Genomic DNA, 21,911 nt, shown 5'->3' with positions numbered 1-21,911 from the left:
AGCTTTGTTGATGCCTGTAGTGCAGCGATAATGCTGTTCAGGACCTCTCCGTATTAATTCATCGACCCTTTGTCAACAGTGAATTAATTTAAGTGATTGGTTGGTCGGGTCGGTCCGGCCCAACAGCCAGGCAGCAGATCACACCTTCCAGAGAAGCAGGGGAAAATCCACATAAAATCTGCAACCGCCTTTACTTCTTCCTCTCCCTTGGCTCCTCGAAAAGCCCTAGATTTATCTACACTCAGGCCCGTGTAGCAATTTGCAAACTGTGTTGCCAAGATTTGCTACTTAAATAATGCCAAGTCTTCACAAAGACAATATCATGTTTCCTGTGATGGTATGGACGGACGGTGAGTAACCTCAGGAAGGAAGTCATCAAATAATATCACGGAGAACTCCGCGACCGAAGATCACTTATATTTTTTTACCCAGGGTGACAGCAAGACCACCGTCTAACGGGTTTTGGGACTGGCTATTGCTTTTCCCGATGATGGTGTTGGTCGAGGCTGAGGTGTTCTCCATTACCCTTCGCTCTTTTCTGTGGGCGTCCGCTTGCCTTAGGACTGGATCCGCCTGAAAGTGGTGAATGCTCCCCCGTCGACGTCTATGTTGGCTAACCAATGTTGTCGCCGCCGCCCCATGGCTATCGTCATGCTCTGGTTGGAGGTACATGGAGAGAAACCGTCGCAATCAAGTTCTAGGTCTTTTGGTCAATCGCTCCGATCGTCTTAGTTCAGAACGGATCCCGTCGTGTGATAATTTCCGTTTCGCTGATCCTGCATCATGGGAGGTACGCGGTAGATTCGTCCCAAGGGAAATACCAGCTTTGCGTGTTACTTCCCCAGTAAGAAGCTTGCGATCGGCTGAAGACTGCCCAAAAGAGAAGGTAAGGAACCATTTTGGGTCCGCCCCATCCGAATGAGTGCTCACAACAACCCTTCCAGAGAAGTCTTCTCGACTTGCGTACTCTGACTTTGGAGGGGGCCACGTTGTATAAAGTTCGATAGAAACTTGTCCAACGAAGTCGTGTCGCTGATTGGTCCCCTTTTGCCATTCTAGAATGGCCGATTCAATGATCACAATGCCGTCTGGCCACTTTCCAGATGTAGACGCATTGGTACTGTGATCGTCCTGATTCTTCTCAGGAGAAAAGGTGAGGAAGCATTTCGGGTCCTGTCCGTTCAAGGGGACGACCACAACGCCTCGTCCGAAAAGAATATCGTCTTGACCGCAATCTTCTAGGTTGGAAGTTGAACCTGGCGTAAACAAGGCTTTTCGAATAGCCAGTTGGTTGATCATAAATCCTTCTGGCCGCGCAGCCCCCCTTTGGAGCTCTGGAACATACAATCGTATGGTGACGTGACCTGCTGCGCTTGGTTCTTGTTGCTGTTTGGTCCTGTTTGAGTTCCTTGGCATCGTGTTTTCTGAAAATCAAAATATCAGCAACCTGATTGAGCCTACATGGTAAGGGGTATCTGACTCACGAGGGGACTGCATCTCATCATAAAAAACTTTAGCGGGGAGACAATCGGCGTTCCGACAGTGGTCCATATGATCGTAGATCGCGGCTAGTTCATCACCGATGGTAGTAGATATGGAAGGATCCCAAGCCGAGGCTGTTTTGCCTACGCAATCGATTCCATTCAAGTTTGATGCTGGTCTATGCGATAATCTGCGTTTTCTTGATCCCACATCGTAGGAGTCACATGACCGGCCTTTCCCAAGGGAAGTATCAGTTTGGTCTGTTATTTCTTGTGGAACAGCGTCGCGGGTCATCGAAGAAGTCTCAGGCACACTGCGAGCCTCCCTGAATTCTTGGGCCTCAAAAACTTCGTCTTTCTCTGTGCTTTGCTCGCTTTCTAAAAATCGTTAGTATAAAGGTAACAAATAGACGTTGGCAGCGAACCTGCGTGGCAATTCGCAACGTTCTCACTCTTTGCAGCCTTAAGGCCCGAACAAAGTTGCGACGCGTCAAAAGAATCCTCGGTCACTTTCAATGCTTTGTCATCAAAGTGAAAACAGTTCGGGTTTGATTTCTCGAATGGCTGAAGGCCTTCAGGATCCTCACAGATTAGCGATCTGGTTGGCGCACGGACAGAAGACGAATCGACAGCTGCACTTTCATCTACAGGGACGGCAAAGTTTCCACCGAACAATGTACCCCAGAATTCTGGTGTAGCCATGATCTCAGTGTCGGCATCGGAACCAACCTGATCTGTCTCATCACGGTACCAACCCTCGTCAGCATGGATCACGATGGGATTGGAAGCCGAGCCCCATGGAGCAAGATCATCTCCGACCACTATGGGATTGGCCTGCGTGCCTAACTCGGGGGGAACGATGGAGTCATGTACGGCCACTTCAGGCCATTCACATCTTTCGTGTGCTTTTTCTGTAAAAGGGCTCATATCAACTTGAACCTGGAGAAGAGATAGAAACAGATAAGTATTGGATGATGCAGGAAAAACTGAGCACTTGGTTGGAAAGACCAAATTGGATTCTTGACTGCTTTTTCACAAAGATAGCGTGCGAGATACATTGCTTTATACCTCTCGTTAGACCGATCACGCCTTGCTCAGCCTGCACGCTGAGGCGGACTCGCCCGGCGAATTTTCAAGCTCCGAGGACAACAGCTCCGGCAGGATAGCATCCAGACAAGACCGGTCTGCCAATCGATTCCGTGACTGATGCACCGTGCAGGGACTACCGCACGAATGACTCGCCCGCTGATCTTTTATCCAATAGACACGTATGTCTGCACATCGTCTGCGTCCGGTTGTCACCGCCAGGTCGATAGAGCTCTGCCTGCCAGTCGTTCCGTGGCCCAGGACCAAAGACAAAACGCGCAGGACGCACCGACATGGAGACAATAGTTCCCTCTTCATTTCCAGTCTGCATGACCTCGTGTTGGAGGAGTGAATCCCTGTTTCCCCATCGATCCGTCTCATCCTCCCGGCCAATCAATCACGAAGTCAACGGGGCTTCGGCGACAGGGCGCACCCATTGACAGGGGCTAGGTGGGCTCCGGAAAGCGAACGACGGCGGAAAAAACTGTGTAGGTTGACGGGAATGTATGTTTGCACGCAGTCTGACGAGGTCTTCAGATTCAGAGGTCGTTCCCGAGTTTCGGCATGGCCACCGTGAAGCCATACGATCATCGTGAAAGGACGGAATTTCACATTTATCTCGTCAACTCTCGCAGACCTAGCATTCACTGGCTAATACGTATAGCAGCCGAGACAGTCCGGTCGTTCACATGCGCTGACCAGTCAGATCCCGGTGCTCCCCGGTTCCGAAATGACACGGGCGCCATCAGCCATGGCTGCCAACGCCTTCGCCCTCGATTTGCATCCCCAAGGCAGATTTGAAGCCCCGTCCCACACGGGCGATTGCCCAGAAAGAGCGATGCGCGAATGCCCTTCGACGCGCGCAAGATCGGCCGACCGATTGACGTGCGAGGTGGCGGGCCATGGGCAAAATGCCTCATCTCGAGCGTAATGCTGGCATTGGCCGGAAGTGCAGCATTGATACAGAGGTGAGGGGCGTGCGGTATTTTCGCTATTGGCCTAGATCACCGGGCTGTGCTCTCGAATATTCATCGACTGGGTGTGGAGGGACCGGAGAGACCGATGATGACGACACATGGGCGCAATGGTATTGGAGGGCAGACAGCCAGAGCCATTCTGTGACGCCGGGGCCGGTGCAATGTAACCTCAGATGCCTCCGACGGAGCGGGGCATGCCGCGTCAAGGATAGGCTGACACTTTGTAGAATGTGGATGAGGATGTGGAGGTCAGTAAGTTCAGGAACGAGCCAGGCGCACCAGGCAGAGGGAGACCTAGATAGCTTCGTAGCATTGGTGCATAGTCAGTTCCTTGGGGAAGGAGTATCGACCCAAATACACACGATGCGGCTGTGGGCTGGATCATCCCAGTGATTCTGCTCCTGTGCGACTGCCATTCCAGCTCAAGGAGCGAGAACTAGCTGGACGTCGGATCGAGCGGCATCTCCGGTGAAATGAAAGGGACAGTGCGTCAGGCTGAAAACCAAGGCGCAGTGGTCGGTGGGGGCCAGAGTGAAAGAAAGGGGGCAGCGATGAGTGCAAGATAGAGGAGTTGGAGGAAGGGGGAGAAGGAGAAAAGAGGTCGAAAGGGCGAGGTCGCGTCTTTTATGTCGAGGCGATGGAGGAAGGAGGTTACAGAACAGCGTATCGGGGCGCTAGGCCGGGAACGGCAAAACTAACCACATCTAGTAATTCACAGGTCCCAATATTACATCAACAATCTTGAACTCTACCATCGAGTGCTCATTACTTAACTGATGGGTGTGACGGTGCGAGTGTATCTGTTTCGCGACACGAAACGCTTCGTTAGCGTCATGTAGCCAGCGTCCCTCACAGGTGGTCGGGCAGTTTCAGAAAAAAATTCCCCCCCACAATTTCACCATCCCCATTCTGGAAAAAGTTCCCACAGGGTCAACCCCAAGGATAGCTCCCGATCTTTCGCTTGATCCCGACAGGACATAATCTTGCATCCTCTGAGGAGTTTGGTGTTTGGTCACTCCCGTCTGACTTTGCACCTTCTTTCGGGCTTTGCGGTATTGACCGCGCTCCCTCTCTCCCTCCCCCTCTCTTCCTCTCCGTGGCAATCATGAAGACTGCTGTCCTCTCCCTTTTCTTGCTGGCCTTTGTTGGTCTGGTTGCGGCTTGGTCGAAAGAAGGTAAGGTGTCCACTTCATGTTATCAACATCGGCTCATTCGCTGCCGTTCCAACCTCACTGGACGCAACCTGGTCTTTTGCCCTCACAGTCTGAATTAACTTTTTTCTCATCGCAGATTACGAGATCTTTCGCCTCCGCGATGAGCTGATCACGGCCGAAGGAGCCAATGTGACGTTCTACGGTATGAGAGAGAACCCCCCCCCCCCCCCCCCTTTTGAAATTATTCGCAATGCACGTCTTGGTTGTCATAGACGTCGCTTCACTGCACCGCCGTGATAGACATGAGATGGAAGACGCTTGGAGAATGACGATCAGAGACTGACCCAATCGCCTCATGGTGAAAATGTGCTAGAGTATCTTGACATCCGTCCCAATGCCAATCAGGATCAGATCATCAAGGCCCATCGCAAAAAGTCCCGGGACCTACACCCCGACAAGGTTCGCCGCTCTTTCATTGCCAACTACTCCAAGGACAAGGCCAAGGCCAAGTCCGCCAAGGGAGTCAATGTCAACAAGGGTCCCTCCAAGCGCGAGGTCGACGCCGCCATCAAGGAGGCCAATGCTCGCTCCGCCCGTCTGAACCTCGTCGCCAATGTCCTCAAGGGTCCCGGCCGTGAGCGCTACGATCACTTCTTGAAGAATGGGTTCCCTCTTTGGAAGGGTACGGGTTACTACTACAGTCGCTTCCGCCCGGGCTTGGGTTCCGTCCTGCTGGGACTCTTCCTCTTCTTTGGCGGTGCCGCACACTATGGAGCTTTGTACTTGAGCTGGAAGCGTGAGCGCGAGTTTGTCGATCGATACCTTCGCCAGGCCCGCCGAGCTGCCTGGGGGGACGAACTGGGGGTGCGTGGGATCCCCGGCCTCGATTCAGCTCCGACTCCCGCTCCCGTCCCCACTGCTGCTCCTGGCTCGGAGATGCCCGAGGCGGGCGCCGTGGCGATGAACCGTCGCCAGAAGCGCATGATGGATAAGGAGAATCGCAAGGAAAAGAAGGCTGGACGCCCGGTCAATCGCGCTGTGGGTTCTGCTTCAGCCTCTGGAACTTCAACTCCGACCGAGCAGTCATCGGTCGGCGAGCGCAAGCGCGTCGTTGCGGAGAACGGCAAGGTGCTGATTGTGGACTCGATTGGCAATGTCTTCCTGGAGGAAGTGAATGAGGACGGTGCCAAGGGGGAGTTCTTGCTGGACATTGACAACATCACTCGTCCTTCTCTGCGGGACACCGCGGTGTGCAGACTGCCTGTCTGGGTCTATGGCAAGACGATTGGTCGCTTGCTCGGCTCGTCCAAGGCACCCTTGACCGATAGCGAGATTTTCGAAGATCTTTCCGCCGGTGAGGAGATTGTCGAGGACGCTGCCGATGCGGCCGATAAAGTCCAGTCACAGGCCCCGCGTCGTCGTCGTGTCAAGGGCAACCGACGATCATAGGCTCGACCATGGTGTGTGTGTACGAATGCCGGTGATGGGTCACTTGCACCATGGTGGCTGATTGTACAACTTCATACGTTATGATAATTCCCGCAAAAAGCATAGAATATGTCCATGAATCCATTTTTACCCCCACCAGTTTGGAACCTTTTGCCAAAACAAGAGATATTGCCCGCATCATTCCTCGATTCACTTATGCTATCCATATGTCCCATGCACGTCATGACACCGTATAGATAAACCCCGGTATCTTGTCCAGTCGTTTTCGACCACGAATCTTGCCAGCCCCTAGACCATACCCGCTTTGGGCACCCACGCATGGAACCCACTCTGCTACCGCGTGGGACTTGACAGCTTTAAAAAGCAAGATCTCGGACGAGGCCCGGATAGAGGGTCTAAGAATTGTTTGCTACTCTTTTTTTCCCAACAAGTACATTCGTTACAAAGAGATTGAGCTCTATCTTGACTGTCTTTGTTCTATATTTACTGATCCACAATTTTCCATCGTCGCCAAAGCCAAAAGTGCAAGATCAATGCGGGAATTTCGAGGTCATGCATAGAAAAAATGAAGATGGTGGATAAACGGGGGTGGCAAGCTTCGTGGAAGATGCGTGGCAGGAACCGAGAACTTCAGAGCAGACTCCGACGCTGGAGAGATCTCACAATCGAGGGTATTCATGACAATTCGTGATACGTAGGTGAGGTGGGCAGGGGCAGGTACCTGCTGGGGGAGGGGGGGTCTCGCATCGAGGTGAAGCCACGCAAGAGTAGATTCGCTTTTGGATTCGCCTTTTGAATGATCTCGGAGTTGGGGCGTTCTGGCCAACGCCCAGACCATACAGCGACTTTCTTCCCTGGTAAAGTAGGGAGTTGTGTGACCGAGGGACAGCGTTGGATGTTCGTATGTAGTGGGCACTTTGGGAAACTTCGCCAACGGTGTCGCTTACGCGAACATCTTTGCCAGACTCAGCAGCCCATTCAAACTCTCAGATAAACCCCCCCTCGAACCACCTTCCATGCCCCCATAACCACGGCCGGCACTAGATGCGCCCAGCGCACTCGCGACGCCGTGCGGAAGTCTCAATCCCACCATCGCCAAGAGCTTCGGTAATACCCCACTGGTCAAGAGCGGCAGGATCACCATCAGAAACACCTTGATAGGGTGTTGGCGTGCATATCGCCAGATATCCCGCAAGAGCTTCTTGACGGAATGGATCATTCGCTGCACGAACCCTTCTCGTGGCCGAGCTCGACGAGACGAGGACGAGTAGGATGAGAACACAGATGGACTGGCAGATCGTCCGGTCGTCGAGCGGCCAAAGCTGAAGATCGACGGCGCAGAATGTCGTGCATGATGAGTTGAGAAGCCCTTGTGGCTGGAGGATGATGAATGGCCTTTGCGGCTACGAGTGGGAGAGCCGCGGCGGCGGACGTAGTATCCGCCTCCTGATGAGGATGATTTGCTGGTCGATGAAGGTCCTTCAAACCAGCCCATGATTGCGAGTGATTCAATGAGGATTTCCAAGGTTCTGAAATTGGAACGTGCCCAACTGTGTGTTGCTGGATTGTAGTATGCGATTGACGGTCCTTTCTTTGTTCGGTTTGGACCTGGGCTCCTTGAAAGTGGAGCTTCTGATTTTCTGACTGGGGCACTCTCGTGGCTGTTCCGATCGCAACAATTGAACTGAGAACTTTGCGATCACGGTCGATTGTGAAAGGAAGAGTTGTCTAGATGGTGGGCTGAATATCTTGACGGTTTAAAAGTGGCACGATCTTCTACCGGCGTGGAATCTGCAGGCGATGAAAAGTCCTTTCTTCTTTCTTCCCACAGCCTCGCATGTGCTGCAAAAAAAATCCGACCAGTGTGTGGCAAGGGTTGAAAGCAGGCGAAAAGAGACAGATGCAGGTCGAGCCGCTAGGGTGCTGCAGCGATGCGTATCTTGTCTGGTCTAGGCCGCGCAGTACTCCACTGGGCGGGATCTGTCGTGCAGGTGCAAGTGATAGATACAAAGCACAGGCTACTCAATCTCAAGATTTCGCAAAGGGATGATATGGAGACAGACACTGTAGGGACGACTTCAGATCTGAGGGGGGAATTGTGGAACGAATCGAGTTTCGAGAGGGGTACAATTCAGACTTGCCCCTGGCGGGCACAAAGCCGGTGGCTGGGGAGTAGTGATCAGATGTTCCAGTCTTCATGGCCCAGGTACCAAATACTACGTGTCATGGCTAAAGTGCCGTAGTAGCAGAGGTACCTTTGACAACGCCATTTGAGTGACACGGACGGTGTCCAAAGGACGGCTGAGACAAGACCCATCCGACTGTCAGACTACGCCGGAGACTGGCTTTGGTCGCAAATAGCTCCGAGACCCCCAGAGCTCTTGTGGCCTCGACACCTGGCGGCAGCAGAGACAACAATCAATTTCAACGTACTGGCAGCCTGAGGCAGACTGGGTCAAACGACGTCACTGGCGTCAAGCCGTGGTTCTTATATTCGGGGGTCATTCACCATAATTTTCCTTGGAAAGTTACATGCTCATTTCAAACCTGTACCGGTATACTTGCCATAATGACGAGTGAGTTGATATCCTGTGTGGACTTGAATGACACCGTACTGACCGTCCTTGGATGCAGAAACTCCAGACTATTGTCAGTTCTTCCTGTGGCAACTGGTTTCAGCCCGAATTGAGAACACATATTAACGCTCCTAATAGACAAAACCCTGGGTGTGTCGAGTGATGCGACGCAGCCGCAGATTCGCAGCGCATACAAAAGGTGAGAGAACAACCCCCACCCCCTCGCAAAGGTAGCGGATCCTTGGTTTACGCCCGCGTCATCTTTCATCTGAGCATCCTTTTCAATACTAACCCACTTCTTTCGCAGGGAGTCGCTGAAATCCCATCCCGATCGCGTTCCTGCCGACTCGCCTGAGCGGCCGGCGCGAACTCGCAAATTCCAAGAGATCAACGACGCGTATTACACCTTGTCCGATCCCACTCGTCGTCGCGAATACGACCAAACCCGCGCTTTTGAGAAAGCCGACGAAGAGGCGGACGAAGAGATCCCCACGGGTGGTCGCAACTTCCCATGGTCAGCATTTGGATTCGGAAGTCGAGAGGAGCGCGATGATGACCAATTTGGCTCCGTGTTCGAGGAGATGCTGCGCGAAGAAGGCCTCGCCGAGGAGACCGGTGATGGCAGTCAACGACGTACCCAGCCTACCGGTCGATTCTGGGCAATCGTGGGCGGAGTGAGCGGGGGTGCTCTGGGCTTCATTGTCGGTAATGTTCCCGGCGCTTTGGCGGGGGCGGTCGCTGGAAACCGACTGGGTGCAGTCCGCGATGCCAAAGGGAAGAGCGTCTACGAGGTCTTTTTGGATTTACCGCAGCCGGACCGGGCGCGTCTGTTGAGTGAGCTTGCGGCCAAAGTGTTTCAGACCACTATGGGCAGGTAGATGGGCTTTTATGTGGGATTGACTGGGTGGGGGACTGGATCTCTCTTTTGCAACATATCCTGTCCTTTTTTTCTTCATGAGTAATGGTGAGCGTGAGAATAATACAATTGATCAATTATCCATCTCCACGGTTGTGACATACGAAGGCCCTCGGTGTCATTTTGTATGGGTCCGACGTACAGCATTTGCAGAATGTCAAAGTATGCGTAATGTGTAATGTGTAAAGGTGAGTGTCTTCCGTCGATGTTCGCAAAGCATGTGATCGGGAGGGGCCCCGAGTCCAGACTGGATGGACAAGTTCCCACTTTCTTATCGATAACGGTGCTTATTTTGGCACCGCTCACTTTCTTTTGGGGCCGAGCTGGTTCACGGCCATGATCTGATACGGGTTATGCGTGAATTTTGAGTGGATTGTATGGCTCATAATTTATTACGGCCACGCCAAAGTTTGTAGAATAACAGGCAAGTAAAATTATCGACGGTCACACTGAGAACCCAAGAGGACATCTTGTCAAGACCTCGAGCCTCGTGCATCACCGTCTCCTGAATCCGTTCACCCCCACCTCTGCGCACTCACCGCTTGCGGTTGAAAAAGACACCCCCTCCGTCTCGAGGTCTATATTTGGCCCCGCCGAGCAGTTCTCGATTTTCTTTTGGTCCCATTGACGGAGTATTTTGTTCACTTTCATAACAATGACTACCGCTACTGCTGTCTACCCTACTTTGGAGGAGCGTCCTCTCAAGGACACGATTGTCCTTTTCGATGTTGACGAGACCTTGAGCAAGGCTCGGCGTGTATGTTGCGACGACGCCCTCCCCCCTGAAAGTGAGCCTGGGCTAATCTGTCTGTCGCTGCTTCTAGTCTGCCACTCCGGAGATGCATGAATTGCTCTCTCGCCTGCGACACAAGTGCGCCATCGGCTACGTTCGTTTCTCCGTTTTCCCGTAATACTCACCGAAATCTCCGCGAAATCTAATGGGTCTACAATCTGCCAGGTCGGCGGTTCCAACTATGTGAAGCAGCAGGAGCAGTTGGGCAATGCTACTACCGAGGTGACCAGTCTCTTTGATTTTTGCTTCTCTGAGAACGGTCTCGTCGCATGGCGTCTCGGCAAGCCTCTCCAGAGCAACAGCTTCATCAAGTGGCTCGGGGAGGACAAGTACCAAGCCCTGGCCGACTTCTGCCTTCGCTACATTTCCAATGTCAAATTGCCTCGAAAGCGTGGTACTTTTGTTGAGTTCCGCAATGGCATGATCAATGTTAGCCCCGTCGGGCGTAACGCCAGCGTGGAAGAGCGTAACGAGTTTGAAGCGTATGTTGATTTGACAGTGTCTCGGGTCTCGGGCTTTCTAGCTCACGGAGTGGCGAGACAAACATCTCTGGGCACGAGGCTGATGATAGATCTGCAGATATGACAAGGTTCACAACATTCGCCGTGATATGGTCGAGGCCCTGAAGAAGGAGTTCCCTGACTACGGTCTTAGGTGAGTTGCTTGAGGGCTCATTGAAGCTTGTTTCTGCGCGGCCCAATCTGACTATATCTGTGTGTTACAACAGCTACTCAATTGGAGGTCAAATCTCGTTCGATGTCTTCCCTAATGGCTGGGACAAGACTTATTGCTTGCAGCACGTCGAGGCTGAGAAGGGCATTTCCGGAGTCGAGTACAAGACCATTCACTTCTTTGGTGACAAGTGTTTCCCTGGTGGGAACGACTACGAGATCTACATGGATCCGCGCACCATTGGCCACGCGGTTGACGGACCGGAGGACACCATGAAGCAATTGAAGGAGATCTTTGATCTTTAGACCGTCCAATGATTTAATGTTCGGGGTCGTACGCGGGATTTTTACAGTGTTGCAATATAGCGTCTGCATCCTGAGAGCGAGAGAAAAGAGCAGGAACGGCTCTTTTGGAAATACCAAATTAAAATAATTCAATATACCCCGTGTTGACCAAATGCACAAGCCACAGTCTCGGTCCTCGCAAGATGATTGACCCTCTTTCAGCCGCTGCTTGTGGTTTGTATGGGTTTCCCGGGAATATGCGGGGCGCCTCGGGGAAACGGCCGGGCACGCCACTCCTCCAAACTTTGACCTGAAGAAGTTTCCCGATCGGCTTTTAGTCATCCGCCTTGGTCTTTGCCGGACTGCGTCACCCAGCTGCAATCAACTTTGGCGATAGAGGCTTCCCCCTTTCTGCGCGACAAGGTACAGCAAACGGATCGCATCGAGGACCCCCGGTCAGGCCACCAGTCATGGCACCTCAAAAAACAATCGTGGAGATCCCGCGAAGCATCCTCCCCCGCTTGACGTGGAATAGCTCTTCGTCACGCCCAGCAGTCACACCCTCACACTGTGCCGCGATCGCAAAGCGGCCAACATATGATCACTATTCTCAGGGCCGCTCTTCCTTCTCTCCACAAACTCACAATGCCGCCGTTGAGCACCAGTACCGGGCCTTTTCAACAGTCATTCGAAACGCACGGTTCATTTCTCCAGGTTCCAGCCGATCTACAGCCCTTGTTCCGACAACTTCGACACCACGGCAAACCGCCACGAGCCCGGTCAGACACAACGGTGTCTATGTCGCAGCCTTCAAGCCAGCTCAGCGCGCATTCCATGCGACTCCAGTCCGGTCTCGAGAGCATCATTTTGATACCCTCCGTTTTGTGAAACGGCTCCAGGCCGAAGGATTCAGTGAAGAGCAGGCCGTGGCCATGATGCGCGTCCTGAACGACATCATTCAAGAATCTATCCAAAATTTGACGCGCACCATGGTTCTTCGTGAAGGTGAGACATTTCTAAACTATGCTAGGTTCTCCTCTCATTGTTGAGTGCACAAATTCTGACTACCAGTGTACCATCCTAGATTCGGAACGGTCCATCTACACACAAAAAGTCGACTTTGCCAAATTGCGCTCCGAACTTCTCAACGCCGATTCCACCGAAGCACAGCTGACTCGTTCGTCTCACGAGAAGATTGCAGCGGATATCGCCAAGCTCAATTCTCGCATGCGCGACGAGATTGGTCGCACGCAGGCGTCGGTGCGACTGGATCTGAACCTTGAAAAGGGCCGAATTCGGGAAGAGGCCAATGGCCAGGAGATGCGAATCAAGGAGACCGAGACACGGATCGAGCAAGAAGTTGCTGGTCTGCGGGAGCGAGTCGAGGCTGTCAAGTTCTCAACGCTGCAGTGGCTGATGTATGAATTTCCACCTCGATTGCCTTTTCTACAGACTCGTCGCTAACCTATTCTCTGCTTCTAGGGGTGTGTGTACCGGTACCGCTGCGCTTATTCTTGGTGCTTGGCGTCTTTTCATGTAAATGGTGGGGGTGTGAGGGGGCAAATGTTGTGAATTGTGCATAGCCATGGAGCCTGTTTTCTTGCTACTTTTTATTATTCTCGTTGTGGACTTGTCCACAGAAGAACCTTCTCAGACATGTATAAATATTCATCATCCATTTTTTTGTCCGATCTCTCATATCGGCCTGTAGATGCTTGAAAGTACCTTCCTATGACAAGGTAGGCAGTTTGAAATTGTCGTGTCAAGTTAGCAGAAAGCTGCTTGCTACTCAAGTACCCTCGAGTGGGAGATTCTAGGTCCTCTTAAACCTCCCCCTGGCTGGGGCAGTGCATTGCCAATTCTTGAAGACAGGTGAACACACGTTCAATGGACGAAATCAGAGCGACCCACTCGACATAGTCACCTATTGCTTTAGGAGAAATCATATTGACGACTTGTTGGGGAAGAAATGGAACACAAGTGGTCCCATCGTACAGACGTGATGACCTTTGGAATGTCTATTGTTCAAGATGACAAGCTGCTCTTGACCGTTCGCCTATCCCAATAGTTGAGAATCTTTCCAAATGCCAGGCCTTTCGATAAAAAATATTGAAAACTGTCTTCAAACAAGGATATTGTAAGAACGAACATCTCTGCAGCGCTTTTGATCGCCGATAGCGGATCAAAGAAGTGTAACTTGTGAACTTAAAAATCGCAGTGCCATCACCGGAGACCGTCGGGGTGACTTGGTAGCAGGCGGCGAGGCACTAATATTCACGCGTGACTGTGATAGCCGGACGCCGGGCAGGAACAGCAACAGTCCTGGCATGATCTATTCGCTTTCGGCTTCGCGGTAATCTGATGCAGTACACTCTATGTGATGCTAGGTATCGGATCAAACCTGTAAGGAAAAGAGCAACTCGTCTAAGCGAGATTAAATAATGTCAATAGGTGGACTCCATAAGCCCGAGCAAGCAGCGCCATTCCGGCTAGATGTACCTGCGCTAAAATGGCACCTACCGGTTTTTTCCTTCGAAATGCTTATCTGAGGGGGCAGCCTGCATGATCGGCACCTTGAAGGTTGCACTTTTCGTGCGGAGTATCTGGATAGATGTCCAGTCATCTTTAAGGAAATATAGGAGCTATAATTACGGGGTCGATTCTATTACCGGCTGCTTTGTGAGGATCCGACGTACTAATTTAGGACCGTAGAAGATAGTTAACTCATCGTAGAGCCACATTGATATCTAAGTCTGTTCGCAGTATTCAGAAAAAGCTGTCTCTCGGGGTCTTATAGACCGTCCATACACTGCTTAGTAGTGTCTACTAGATTCAAACAGCGGGCAGTCTCGCAACAGAGGGGTTTCTCAGTCTTTGAATTGGTGCTGAAGAGCCACAATTGCTCTCTCATTTCGATAGCTGGATTTTCGCGGCAACGATGGAAGCAATGGTGTCGGCACTCATTCTCCCAGTTCTGATCTTTGTTGCCATTTCTGGGCGAGCAAGTCTGGCGGAGGGCTCACCAATACTTGAGAGGCCCCAAAATGTCTTTCAGGTTTATCAGCCAGTTGAATTTACGCCAAAGGGTGTCAATGATTGCGATACAGAAGTTCTGCTGATGTACCATGTCTTTGCCGCGAGTTACGGTCAGCCGTTTGTGGGTAAGAGTCGACCAAGATTCCTCCATGTCAACTAGTATGCGACTAACGCAAGGTCATAGGGAACTATGTACCACCAAGCTGCGTCTTTGATACTGTCAGGATAAACATGACCGTAACATCAAGTGGTCATCAGTATGATCGGCTAGCGCTCATGTACCTGGGCGACGCAGAGGTCTTCCGCACCTCAACTGCTGAGCCGACATCTTCAGGGATCGTGTGGACATACATCAAGGAAATGTCACAATACAATGCACTATGGCAAAAACCCCAGAAGCTCATCTTTGACCTGGGTAACATCATCACGGACGTTTACACCGGTCCCTTCAATGTCACATTAACCGCGCATTTTTCGAAAACCGACTACGCACCCACTGCGGACATGATTCTCCCCATCTCCGCCAAAAGATCCGCATCAAACTCGGCGAGTGCCTTCACAGTGCCTACAGATAACACCACTGTCGCCTATACCATTCCCAATACGGTGAGCCGGGCTGTGGTTGCCGTCTCTGCTTGCGGTCAATCTCAAGAGGAATTCTGGTGGTCGAATGTGTTTACCGAGGACACCGAGGATTTTGGCAGTACCGTCGGGGAACTTTACGGATACTCGCCATTCCGAGAGATTCAGCTGTACATTGATGGAATATTGGCTGGCGTTGTATGGCCGTTCCCTGTCATCTTCACTGGAGGTGTGGCACCCGGATTTTGGCGTCCAATTGTCGGCATTGATGCGTTTGATCTTCGACAACCCGAGATTGATATTTCGCCATTTCTGCCACTGTTACAGGATGGGCGACAGCACTCTTTCGAGATCCGAGTGACCGGCTTGAACATTACTGCAAGCGGGGATGCCGTTTTGGCCGAGACCGTAGGCTCATACTGGGTGGTGACTGGCAACATTTTCCTCTTCGTGGACGATCAGGGTAGCTCTCATACGAGTGAATCAACGAAGGGGAGGATGCCAGGTCCGCACATTGTTGCACCAGCTCCCGTGTTCACCGTGAACCGACAGCTGATACGCAATGCGTCAGGAGGCAATGACACATTGTCATATTCTGTGACCGCAGAGCGCACCTTGACTATATCTTCTCCTGCGTACTCTTGGTCGCAGCGACTGTCATTCTCCAACTTTGGGTACCTGAATCAGCAGGGCTACAGTCAAGTCAATGATCAAAACACCTCGGGAAAGAACACAATCTCCAAGCTCGGACATGGCCATGGCTCGAACTCGACGAGCTTCGAATACCCTCTGCTGGTCAACAATACCTATGGAATCACGGCAAACTCCTTGTCAATCGACGCTTGGATGACTCGAGGACTGGATATCAAATCCTCTGGTGGACCTGGCATTTCAACTTATACCTTTGTGGCTGGTCCATCTGAGCTACACACAAGTCAATCTGGCACTGCGAACTACAAGTCAGTCACAGGGACAGGCTCAACCTCTTCAGGCACCACTAAGGACGAATTCTCAAGCATTTCCAATGGAGTTACGTATTCCAGACGCGTTGAAGCGGCAAATGATACTATTGTCCTTGACTCGCAGCCAGGGAAAATGGGAGAGTCTCCCAAAGTGGATGACATGAGAGCTTTGGGCCGTCAGAGTGTTCGGAGCATGCTAGGAAGGGGACCGGGAAGTCCTCCGAGCTAAACGAGATGCTTCTGTGAAATGCATGACTCGGATTCATCTAAATTAGGAATGAGAAGATTCGTGTTCATCACACATACAAATATATACAAGCAGAAAACAACTACTGCATAAAGTCCCTGCTATTTGCAGAACAAAACATGGGCAAAGCACCGGACTTCATGATCAAGTAATCTGAGAGATACCTAATCACCGCTTAGAGGGCCTCATCCACATCCTGAGCTTGACGGGGGTACTTAAGCTATCTGGACCCACAACCGTGGGTCCCCAAGACCACGTGACTTTATCGATAAAGGATCTCCGCGGCCTCGGTGCTTTACACATGCATCCTTATCCTCTTGCGTGGTCTGGCGCCGTTGCTCAGTGCTAGTAAAGCATGAGTGCAGTTGTAGAGGCCTGCTCAATTCCTGGTATGCTTACCCGCCCGAAATTTCGATCATGAAAAGAAAGGAACATGGCTGACTGTCATATCACTGCAAGGGCCCATCCCCGAGAGCCTTATCTCCGCGTTTGCGCACATCGATACAGCCGATATAGAAGGACGCCCCAGCAAAAGGCGAAAAGGAGCAAAATCTGGCCCTTTCAGTCTTAAGCATCAATTGGGAGTCTCATCAAATGGGCTACCTAGTGGCTATGTCCCGTTGACCAGACTGTCTTTGCGACTGGTAAGAGGGTGGCGCGCTTTCTCGCACTGCAAGCATTGAACTGACGTTTGCCACCATTGCGCAGGTTTACACAGAGCCTTTTCCTGACGATATAAAGCTACCGATCACCATCCTTGGCCAACAACGCAGTTTGCCTGTTCTTGTCGACATCCGCGGAGAGGAACTGCCAAGGTCTAATACGCTGGCTGTCACCGATGGATGCGACGAGGATCAGATCGTTTGCAATTTGCGGTTGAGCACGCCCGATGAGGATAATGAGAACCTTGCGTCTTGTGCGTTGGAACACACAAAAATCAGTGTATTTATCAAAAATGCCCGCCATCTGACTTCCTTGGCCGCTGCCGATCGGTACTTCAATCGTCCTCCGACGGCGTGCTACCAGGCCACATTGCAGCTCCTCCCAGAGAACAATTGTCTGCTTCTTGAAATCGTTGGTCTGTGGGTTGACTCCCTGGACATTCCTGATCTCAATCACCTCTCAGATTCTGTGCTGGAATTCTTCAGCCAATATGCTCTGCATGAGGAACAGGTCGATTTCCACGCAGAGACACAGCGCCAGCGCCGGGAGAAGCTTCTTGGATATTCTCGCGCGTGGTCACCTCGCGAATTTTATGATAATGTTCATGTGCCCGAGAATACAGAGGGGTCATCTGCCATCATTCAATTACCTGACCTTGAATGTGAGCTCTTCCCGTTCCAACGGCGCGCAGTCAGATGGCTGCTCTGGAGGGAGGGATATCAAATTCAACAGGATGGAAGTGTCAGCCCCGTCGATCACAGGTCACATGATGCTATTCCAGCATCGTTTCAGCAAATGGTGGACGCAGACGGAAACATCTGCTATTTTAGCCACCTCTTCATGACAGTAACAACTCAGATTTCCCTGTGGGATGATGCTGCGAACCTTCTGCGGGGAGGCATTCTTGCCGAAGAGATGGGCCTTGGAAAAACAGTTGAGATGATTGCGCTCATAGACCTGAACCGACGACCTAGCAACGATATGCTCAAGTTGAATCCGGATGGCTTACGAGTGTCCGGGGCTACTTTGATTATTACACCGCCGGCCATTCTAGATCAGTGGAAGGAAGAAATTCGACAACATGCCCCAAAATTGCGTGTACACCACTACACAGGCATCAAACGTGGCCAAGAACGGTCTGACGACTTGATGGTGGAGGAAATTGCAGACTTTGACGTTGTTCTGACGACCTATAACGTTATTTCTCGAGAGATACACTACGCTGGTGTCACTCCGGGGCGGAGTCTGCGCCATGAAAAGCGATTTGAACCTCGTAAAACGCCTTTGATTAGGATCTCCTGGTGGCGTGTCTGTTTGGATGAAGCGCAGATGATTGAGAGCGGCGTTAGCAATGCGGCAAAGGTGGCTCGTTTGATCCCTCGACAAAATGCCTGGGCTGTGACTGGCACACCTCTGCGGAGAAACATTGACGATCTGTTCGGTCTATTGCTTTTCCTTCAATATAGGCCATTTTGTGATTCGAGCCCGCTCTGGAAACGCTTATACTCTCGGTTTGGTCCGGTGTTGGTCAATATTGTCAATTCTATCGCGCTTCGGCACAGTAAAGACAAAGTCCGTGATGAGCTGCGCCTGCCTCCGCAGAAGCGGATAGTGATTACTGTGCCGTTCACTCCAATCGAGGAGCAACACTATGGACAACTATTCGAAGAGATGTGCGACCAATGCGGTCTTGATACATTTGGCGCGCCTCTTACCGAAGATTGGAGCCCAGAGGACCCGATCATTATCGAGAGGATGCGCGGATGGTTAACTCGACTTCGCCAAACATGTCTTCATCCCGAAGTGAGTGGTAGCAATCGTCGAGCCTTGGGCGCAGGAAATGGGCCATTGAGAACAGTTGGTGAGGTGCTTGAGGTCATGATAGAGACCAACGAAGGTTCCATTCGTGCTGAAGAGCGTGCGCTGCTTCTTACACAACTTCGTCGAGGCCAGCTACTGGAGAACGCAAAGCGCAAGCACGAGGCTTTGGCTGTTTGGCAGAGCGCTCTGGATCATGCCACCGAGCTTGTCAACGAGAGTCGCCAGCAGCTTCATCTGCAAAAACTGAAGAACCAAGGGCTGGCTACTCAGTTGGGTGGCACAGCGGCCACAGCAGAGGTCTCTGTCGACCCGACCGACGACGAAAGTGAAGAGGAGATCGATAAAAATAGTCGAATTGGGCAATGCCGCCTCAAATTGCGCGCGGCCCTGGAAGTGCAGCACATTGCAGTCTTTTTCACCGCCAACGCATACTACCAGATAAAAAGTGACGCCAGTCTCACGCCACCGGACTCGGAAGAGTTTAAAGCTCTCGAGAAGGAGGAAGAAGAAAGATACGAGGCGGCGAAGCTGATTCGAAAAGAAATGTTGACAGATGTATCCCGCAAAGCTGAGCGATACATGAAAAGAATCAGGGAAAGGGCTAAGAAGAATGACTTTGTCCGCATTCCCAAGATGAAGCCTCATCTGTATAGCCGGGGGATAGAGTCCTACAGGCTTCTTAACAAGTTCGAAGACCTATGTGCTGCTCTGAACAAGCATGCAGGGCAATACGTTGAGTGGCGAGACGCCATGACAAGCCTAGTGTCACAGTCACTAATTGACCAGGAGGAGAATGCCGAGCTAGAAGGAAACGAGTACGAGCGTTCTACGAAACACCAGGACGAAATGTACGTGTATATGGAAGCGCTGCGCACCATGTACGCCGACCGTCACGATGCTCTTACCGGGCAGAAGAATATCCTTATCTCGCACGAAACAAGGGCCGGTATAACTCAAGCCAAAGCGGGAGAGGGCCCATCTCCGCAATTGTTCCTGTCTATCATGAACACTCGTTGTGAGCTCATGCCAGAACCTGAGCTCGGGTCGCTGCGTGGCATTGTCAGTGAGCTCCGCAGTCTTGCCGGATCACTGGAGTGGCAAGCCTCGGGGGGAAGCTCGCGCGCTAGTGCTGAGTTGGAGTTGGTGACTTTGGTATTGAAGAACGCGGGCCACATTCTCGCAGAACAAATAAAGACATGTTCCAATCTTGAGAAAGAAGTGGAGATGTTTCGCGATGCGATGAACAATCGGCTCGAGTACTATCGTCATCTTCAGCAGATTTCGGACACGGTCGCACCGTATGATGAGGAGAGCGCCGGCAAGCCACTGGATGAGGAAATCTTTCGATCCAAATTACAACAAGAAGAGAAGATATGTTCCAAGATTTCATCTTTGAAGGCCAAAAGGCGATACTTAATCCACTTACGTGACGAGTCGGGGGAGGAGGACCGGAAATGCATCATCTGCCAGTCAAGTTTCGAGACAGGTAATTTCCCAGATGCTGATACTTGGTAATCATCTTTCAATGATCATATATACTGACACCCAATCAGGTCTTCTGACTGTCTGTGGACACAAATACTGCTCGGATTGCCTTCGTCTGTGGTGGAACCAACACCGGAACTGCCCTATTTGCAAGAAACCTCTCAAATTAAACGACTTTCACCAAATCACCTATAAGCCGCAAGAGATTGTTGCACAAGAGGAAGCAACTCCTCTCAAGTTCGATCACGGAAGACATGCAAAGAATGCGATCTACAGTGACATCAGCTCCGGGCTCTTGAAACAGATCGAGAATATAAGTCTTAATGGATCCTTTGGCACTAAGGTCGACACTCTTGCGCGTCATTTAATATGGCTCCGGGAGTATGATCCAGGAGCGAAGGCAATTGTCTTCTCGCAGTATCGAAATTTCTTGGTCGTTCTTAAACGAGCTTTTGAACGCTTCGGGATTGTCAGCAGCAGTGTTGATACCCCCGGTGGAATTGAAAAATTCAAGAAAGACCCGGCGGTGCGTGTTGAACCTCTCCTGTGCCTTCATGACGTACCACATCCTAACACCAGAACCAGATCGAATGTTTCTTGCTACATGGAAAAGCGCAATCCTCCGGTCTGACTTTGATCAGTGCAACGCACGTATTCTTATGTGAGCCGCTCATCAATACCGCTATTGAGCTTCAAGCAATTGCGCGTGTGCATCGAATCGGTCAGCACCGCCCCACAACAGTGTGGATGTATCTCATATCCGGGACTGTTGAAGAATCCATCTACGAACTATCGGTCAATCGGCGTCTTGCTCACATTCTTGAAAAGAAAAAGCAAGTTAAGAAGATCCAGTCGGCAGATTTGGGTGCTGGGAATGAGTCTCTGATCAACGATCTCACTGAAACCGCAATCGATTCTGCAAATTCCATGGAATTGGAAGATGCGACTCTGAATAACCTCATGGCAAGCGGAGCTGCGGGTGGGGAACTTGTCCAAAAGGACGACCTCTGGCAGTGCCTCTTTGGAGCAACTGCGGGAAGGCAGGAGCACGACTTTTCAACCGACGCAGAAAGGGAGGTCAGCCGATTTTTACGTGGCGAAGCTGCAGAACAGAGGAGAGACGAAAACGGATCATGATGATCGACGCATTGGTCCGATTCCAGCATCAACATGCATTACGTCTCAGCAATTTGGCTCGGCCTCTTCAAAGGCCCGAACTTGAATTTCCATACTCTTGATCGCATCAACTCATGGCATGTCTTCATTGTCAAAGACAACATGTTTTGACTAGCATCTACGTCGCCATACACAACCTTTTCACTGTATAGCATCGATATTCTTGTATAGTGGCAACCCATTTTGGCGCTTAGACTGCTTTGGTCTCAACATAGCTTACTGATTCGCACGCAGATCCTGCGTGAGATGGTGGGCGGTGCTTTGTTGGTCATGAAAAGCTCAGAATGATCAAGTGCAGCATTGCTTGGGCCCTCCACATGGTGTCCGAGATTCTAAGATGTGCATATCAATTGATGATTATGCGATCATTTTTGTTAGATCGGTCATTTTGGCAACATCTCTTGATTTTATAAATCCCCTGCACCCGGACAGATCATGCTGACATGTCGGGGAGCCTGACATACCTGGTCACCTCGACTCATCCAAAGCTCGAGTCATCAACTTGTGGTGATACTTGTCACTTACGGGTGGAGAATATGATTAGTGGGCTC

At 51.3% G+C, this 21,911-nt stretch overlaps 8 protein-coding genes across 8 annotated transcripts; 6 read left to right on the top strand and 2 right to left on the bottom strand.

The window, feature by feature from the left end:
- Positions 1 to 690: 690 nt before the first annotated feature.
- Positions 691 to 2,408, bottom strand: POX_e06549 (uncharacterized protein; the record flags this gene model as incomplete). The annotated part of the gene is made up of 3 exons (XM_050115369.1): positions 691 to 1,424; positions 1,485 to 1,859; positions 1,907 to 2,408. 3 exons carry the CDS (start codon positions 2,406 to 2,408, stop codon positions 691 to 693), a joined length of 1,611 nt encoding a protein of 536 aa, XP_049967829.1.
- Positions 2,409 to 4,649: 2,241 nt separating this feature from the next.
- Positions 4,650 to 6,147, top strand: POX_e06548 (uncharacterized protein; the record flags this gene model as incomplete). Its single annotated transcript, XM_050115368.1, has 3 exons — positions 4,650 to 4,719; positions 4,835 to 4,900; positions 5,072 to 6,147. The coding sequence occupies 3 exons, from the start codon at positions 4,650 to 4,652 to the stop codon at positions 6,145 to 6,147; spliced, it is 1,212 nt and encodes a 403-aa protein (XP_049967828.1).
- A 943-nt stretch (positions 6,148 to 7,090) lies between these two features.
- POX_e06547 (uncharacterized protein) lies at positions 7,091 to 7,642 on the bottom strand (the record flags this gene model as incomplete). The annotated part of the gene is made up of 1 exon (XM_050115367.1): positions 7,091 to 7,642. The coding sequence occupies one exon, from the start codon at positions 7,640 to 7,642 to the stop codon at positions 7,091 to 7,093; it is 552 nt and encodes a 183-aa protein (XP_049967827.1).
- Positions 7,643 to 8,716: 1,074 nt separating this feature from the next.
- Positions 8,717 to 9,601, top strand: POX_e06546 (uncharacterized protein; the record flags this gene model as incomplete). Its single annotated transcript, XM_050115366.1, has 4 exons — positions 8,717 to 8,723; positions 8,782 to 8,796; positions 8,862 to 8,922; positions 9,031 to 9,601. The coding sequence occupies 4 exons, from the start codon at positions 8,717 to 8,719 to the stop codon at positions 9,599 to 9,601; spliced, it is 654 nt and encodes a 217-aa protein (XP_049967826.1).
- A 693-nt stretch (positions 9,602 to 10,294) lies between these two features.
- Positions 10,295 to 11,409, top strand: POX_e06545 (Phosphomannomutase; the record flags this gene model as incomplete). Its single annotated transcript, XM_050115365.1, has 5 exons — positions 10,295 to 10,396; positions 10,464 to 10,526; positions 10,598 to 10,914; positions 11,012 to 11,086; positions 11,160 to 11,409. 5 exons carry the CDS (start codon positions 10,295 to 10,297, stop codon positions 11,407 to 11,409), a joined length of 807 nt encoding a protein of 268 aa, XP_049967825.1.
- A 449-nt stretch (positions 11,410 to 11,858) lies between these two features.
- On the top strand, positions 11,859 to 12,928 carry POX_e06544 (uncharacterized protein; the record flags this gene model as incomplete). Its single annotated transcript, XM_050115364.1, has 3 exons — positions 11,859 to 12,393; positions 12,473 to 12,806; positions 12,871 to 12,928. 3 exons carry the CDS (start codon positions 11,859 to 11,861, stop codon positions 12,926 to 12,928), a joined length of 927 nt encoding a protein of 308 aa, XP_049967824.1.
- A 1,398-nt stretch (positions 12,929 to 14,326) lies between these two features.
- Positions 14,327 to 16,197, top strand: POX_e06543 (uncharacterized protein; the record flags this gene model as incomplete). The annotated part of the gene is made up of 2 exons (XM_050115363.1): positions 14,327 to 14,549; positions 14,609 to 16,197. The coding sequence occupies 2 exons, from the start codon at positions 14,327 to 14,329 to the stop codon at positions 16,195 to 16,197; spliced, it is 1,812 nt and encodes a 603-aa protein (XP_049967823.1).
- A 373-nt stretch (positions 16,198 to 16,570) lies between these two features.
- Positions 16,571 to 21,321, top strand: POX_e06542 (uncharacterized protein; the record flags this gene model as incomplete). Its single annotated transcript, XM_050115362.1, has 5 exons — positions 16,571 to 16,604; positions 16,675 to 16,859; positions 16,924 to 20,185; positions 20,253 to 20,710; positions 20,770 to 21,321. 5 exons carry the CDS (start codon positions 16,571 to 16,573, stop codon positions 21,319 to 21,321), a joined length of 4,491 nt encoding a protein of 1,496 aa, XP_049967822.1.
- Between the last annotated feature and the right edge of the window lie 590 nt (positions 21,322 to 21,911).

This window comes from Penicillium oxalicum, chromosome V, assembly GCF_001723175.1.
Source record: "Penicillium oxalicum strain HP7-1 chromosome V, whole genome shotgun sequence".
Lineage (NCBI taxonomy): Eukaryota > Fungi > Ascomycota > Eurotiomycetes > Eurotiales > Aspergillaceae > Penicillium > Penicillium oxalicum.
This window is presented reverse-complemented; position numbering and strand designations above follow the sequence as displayed.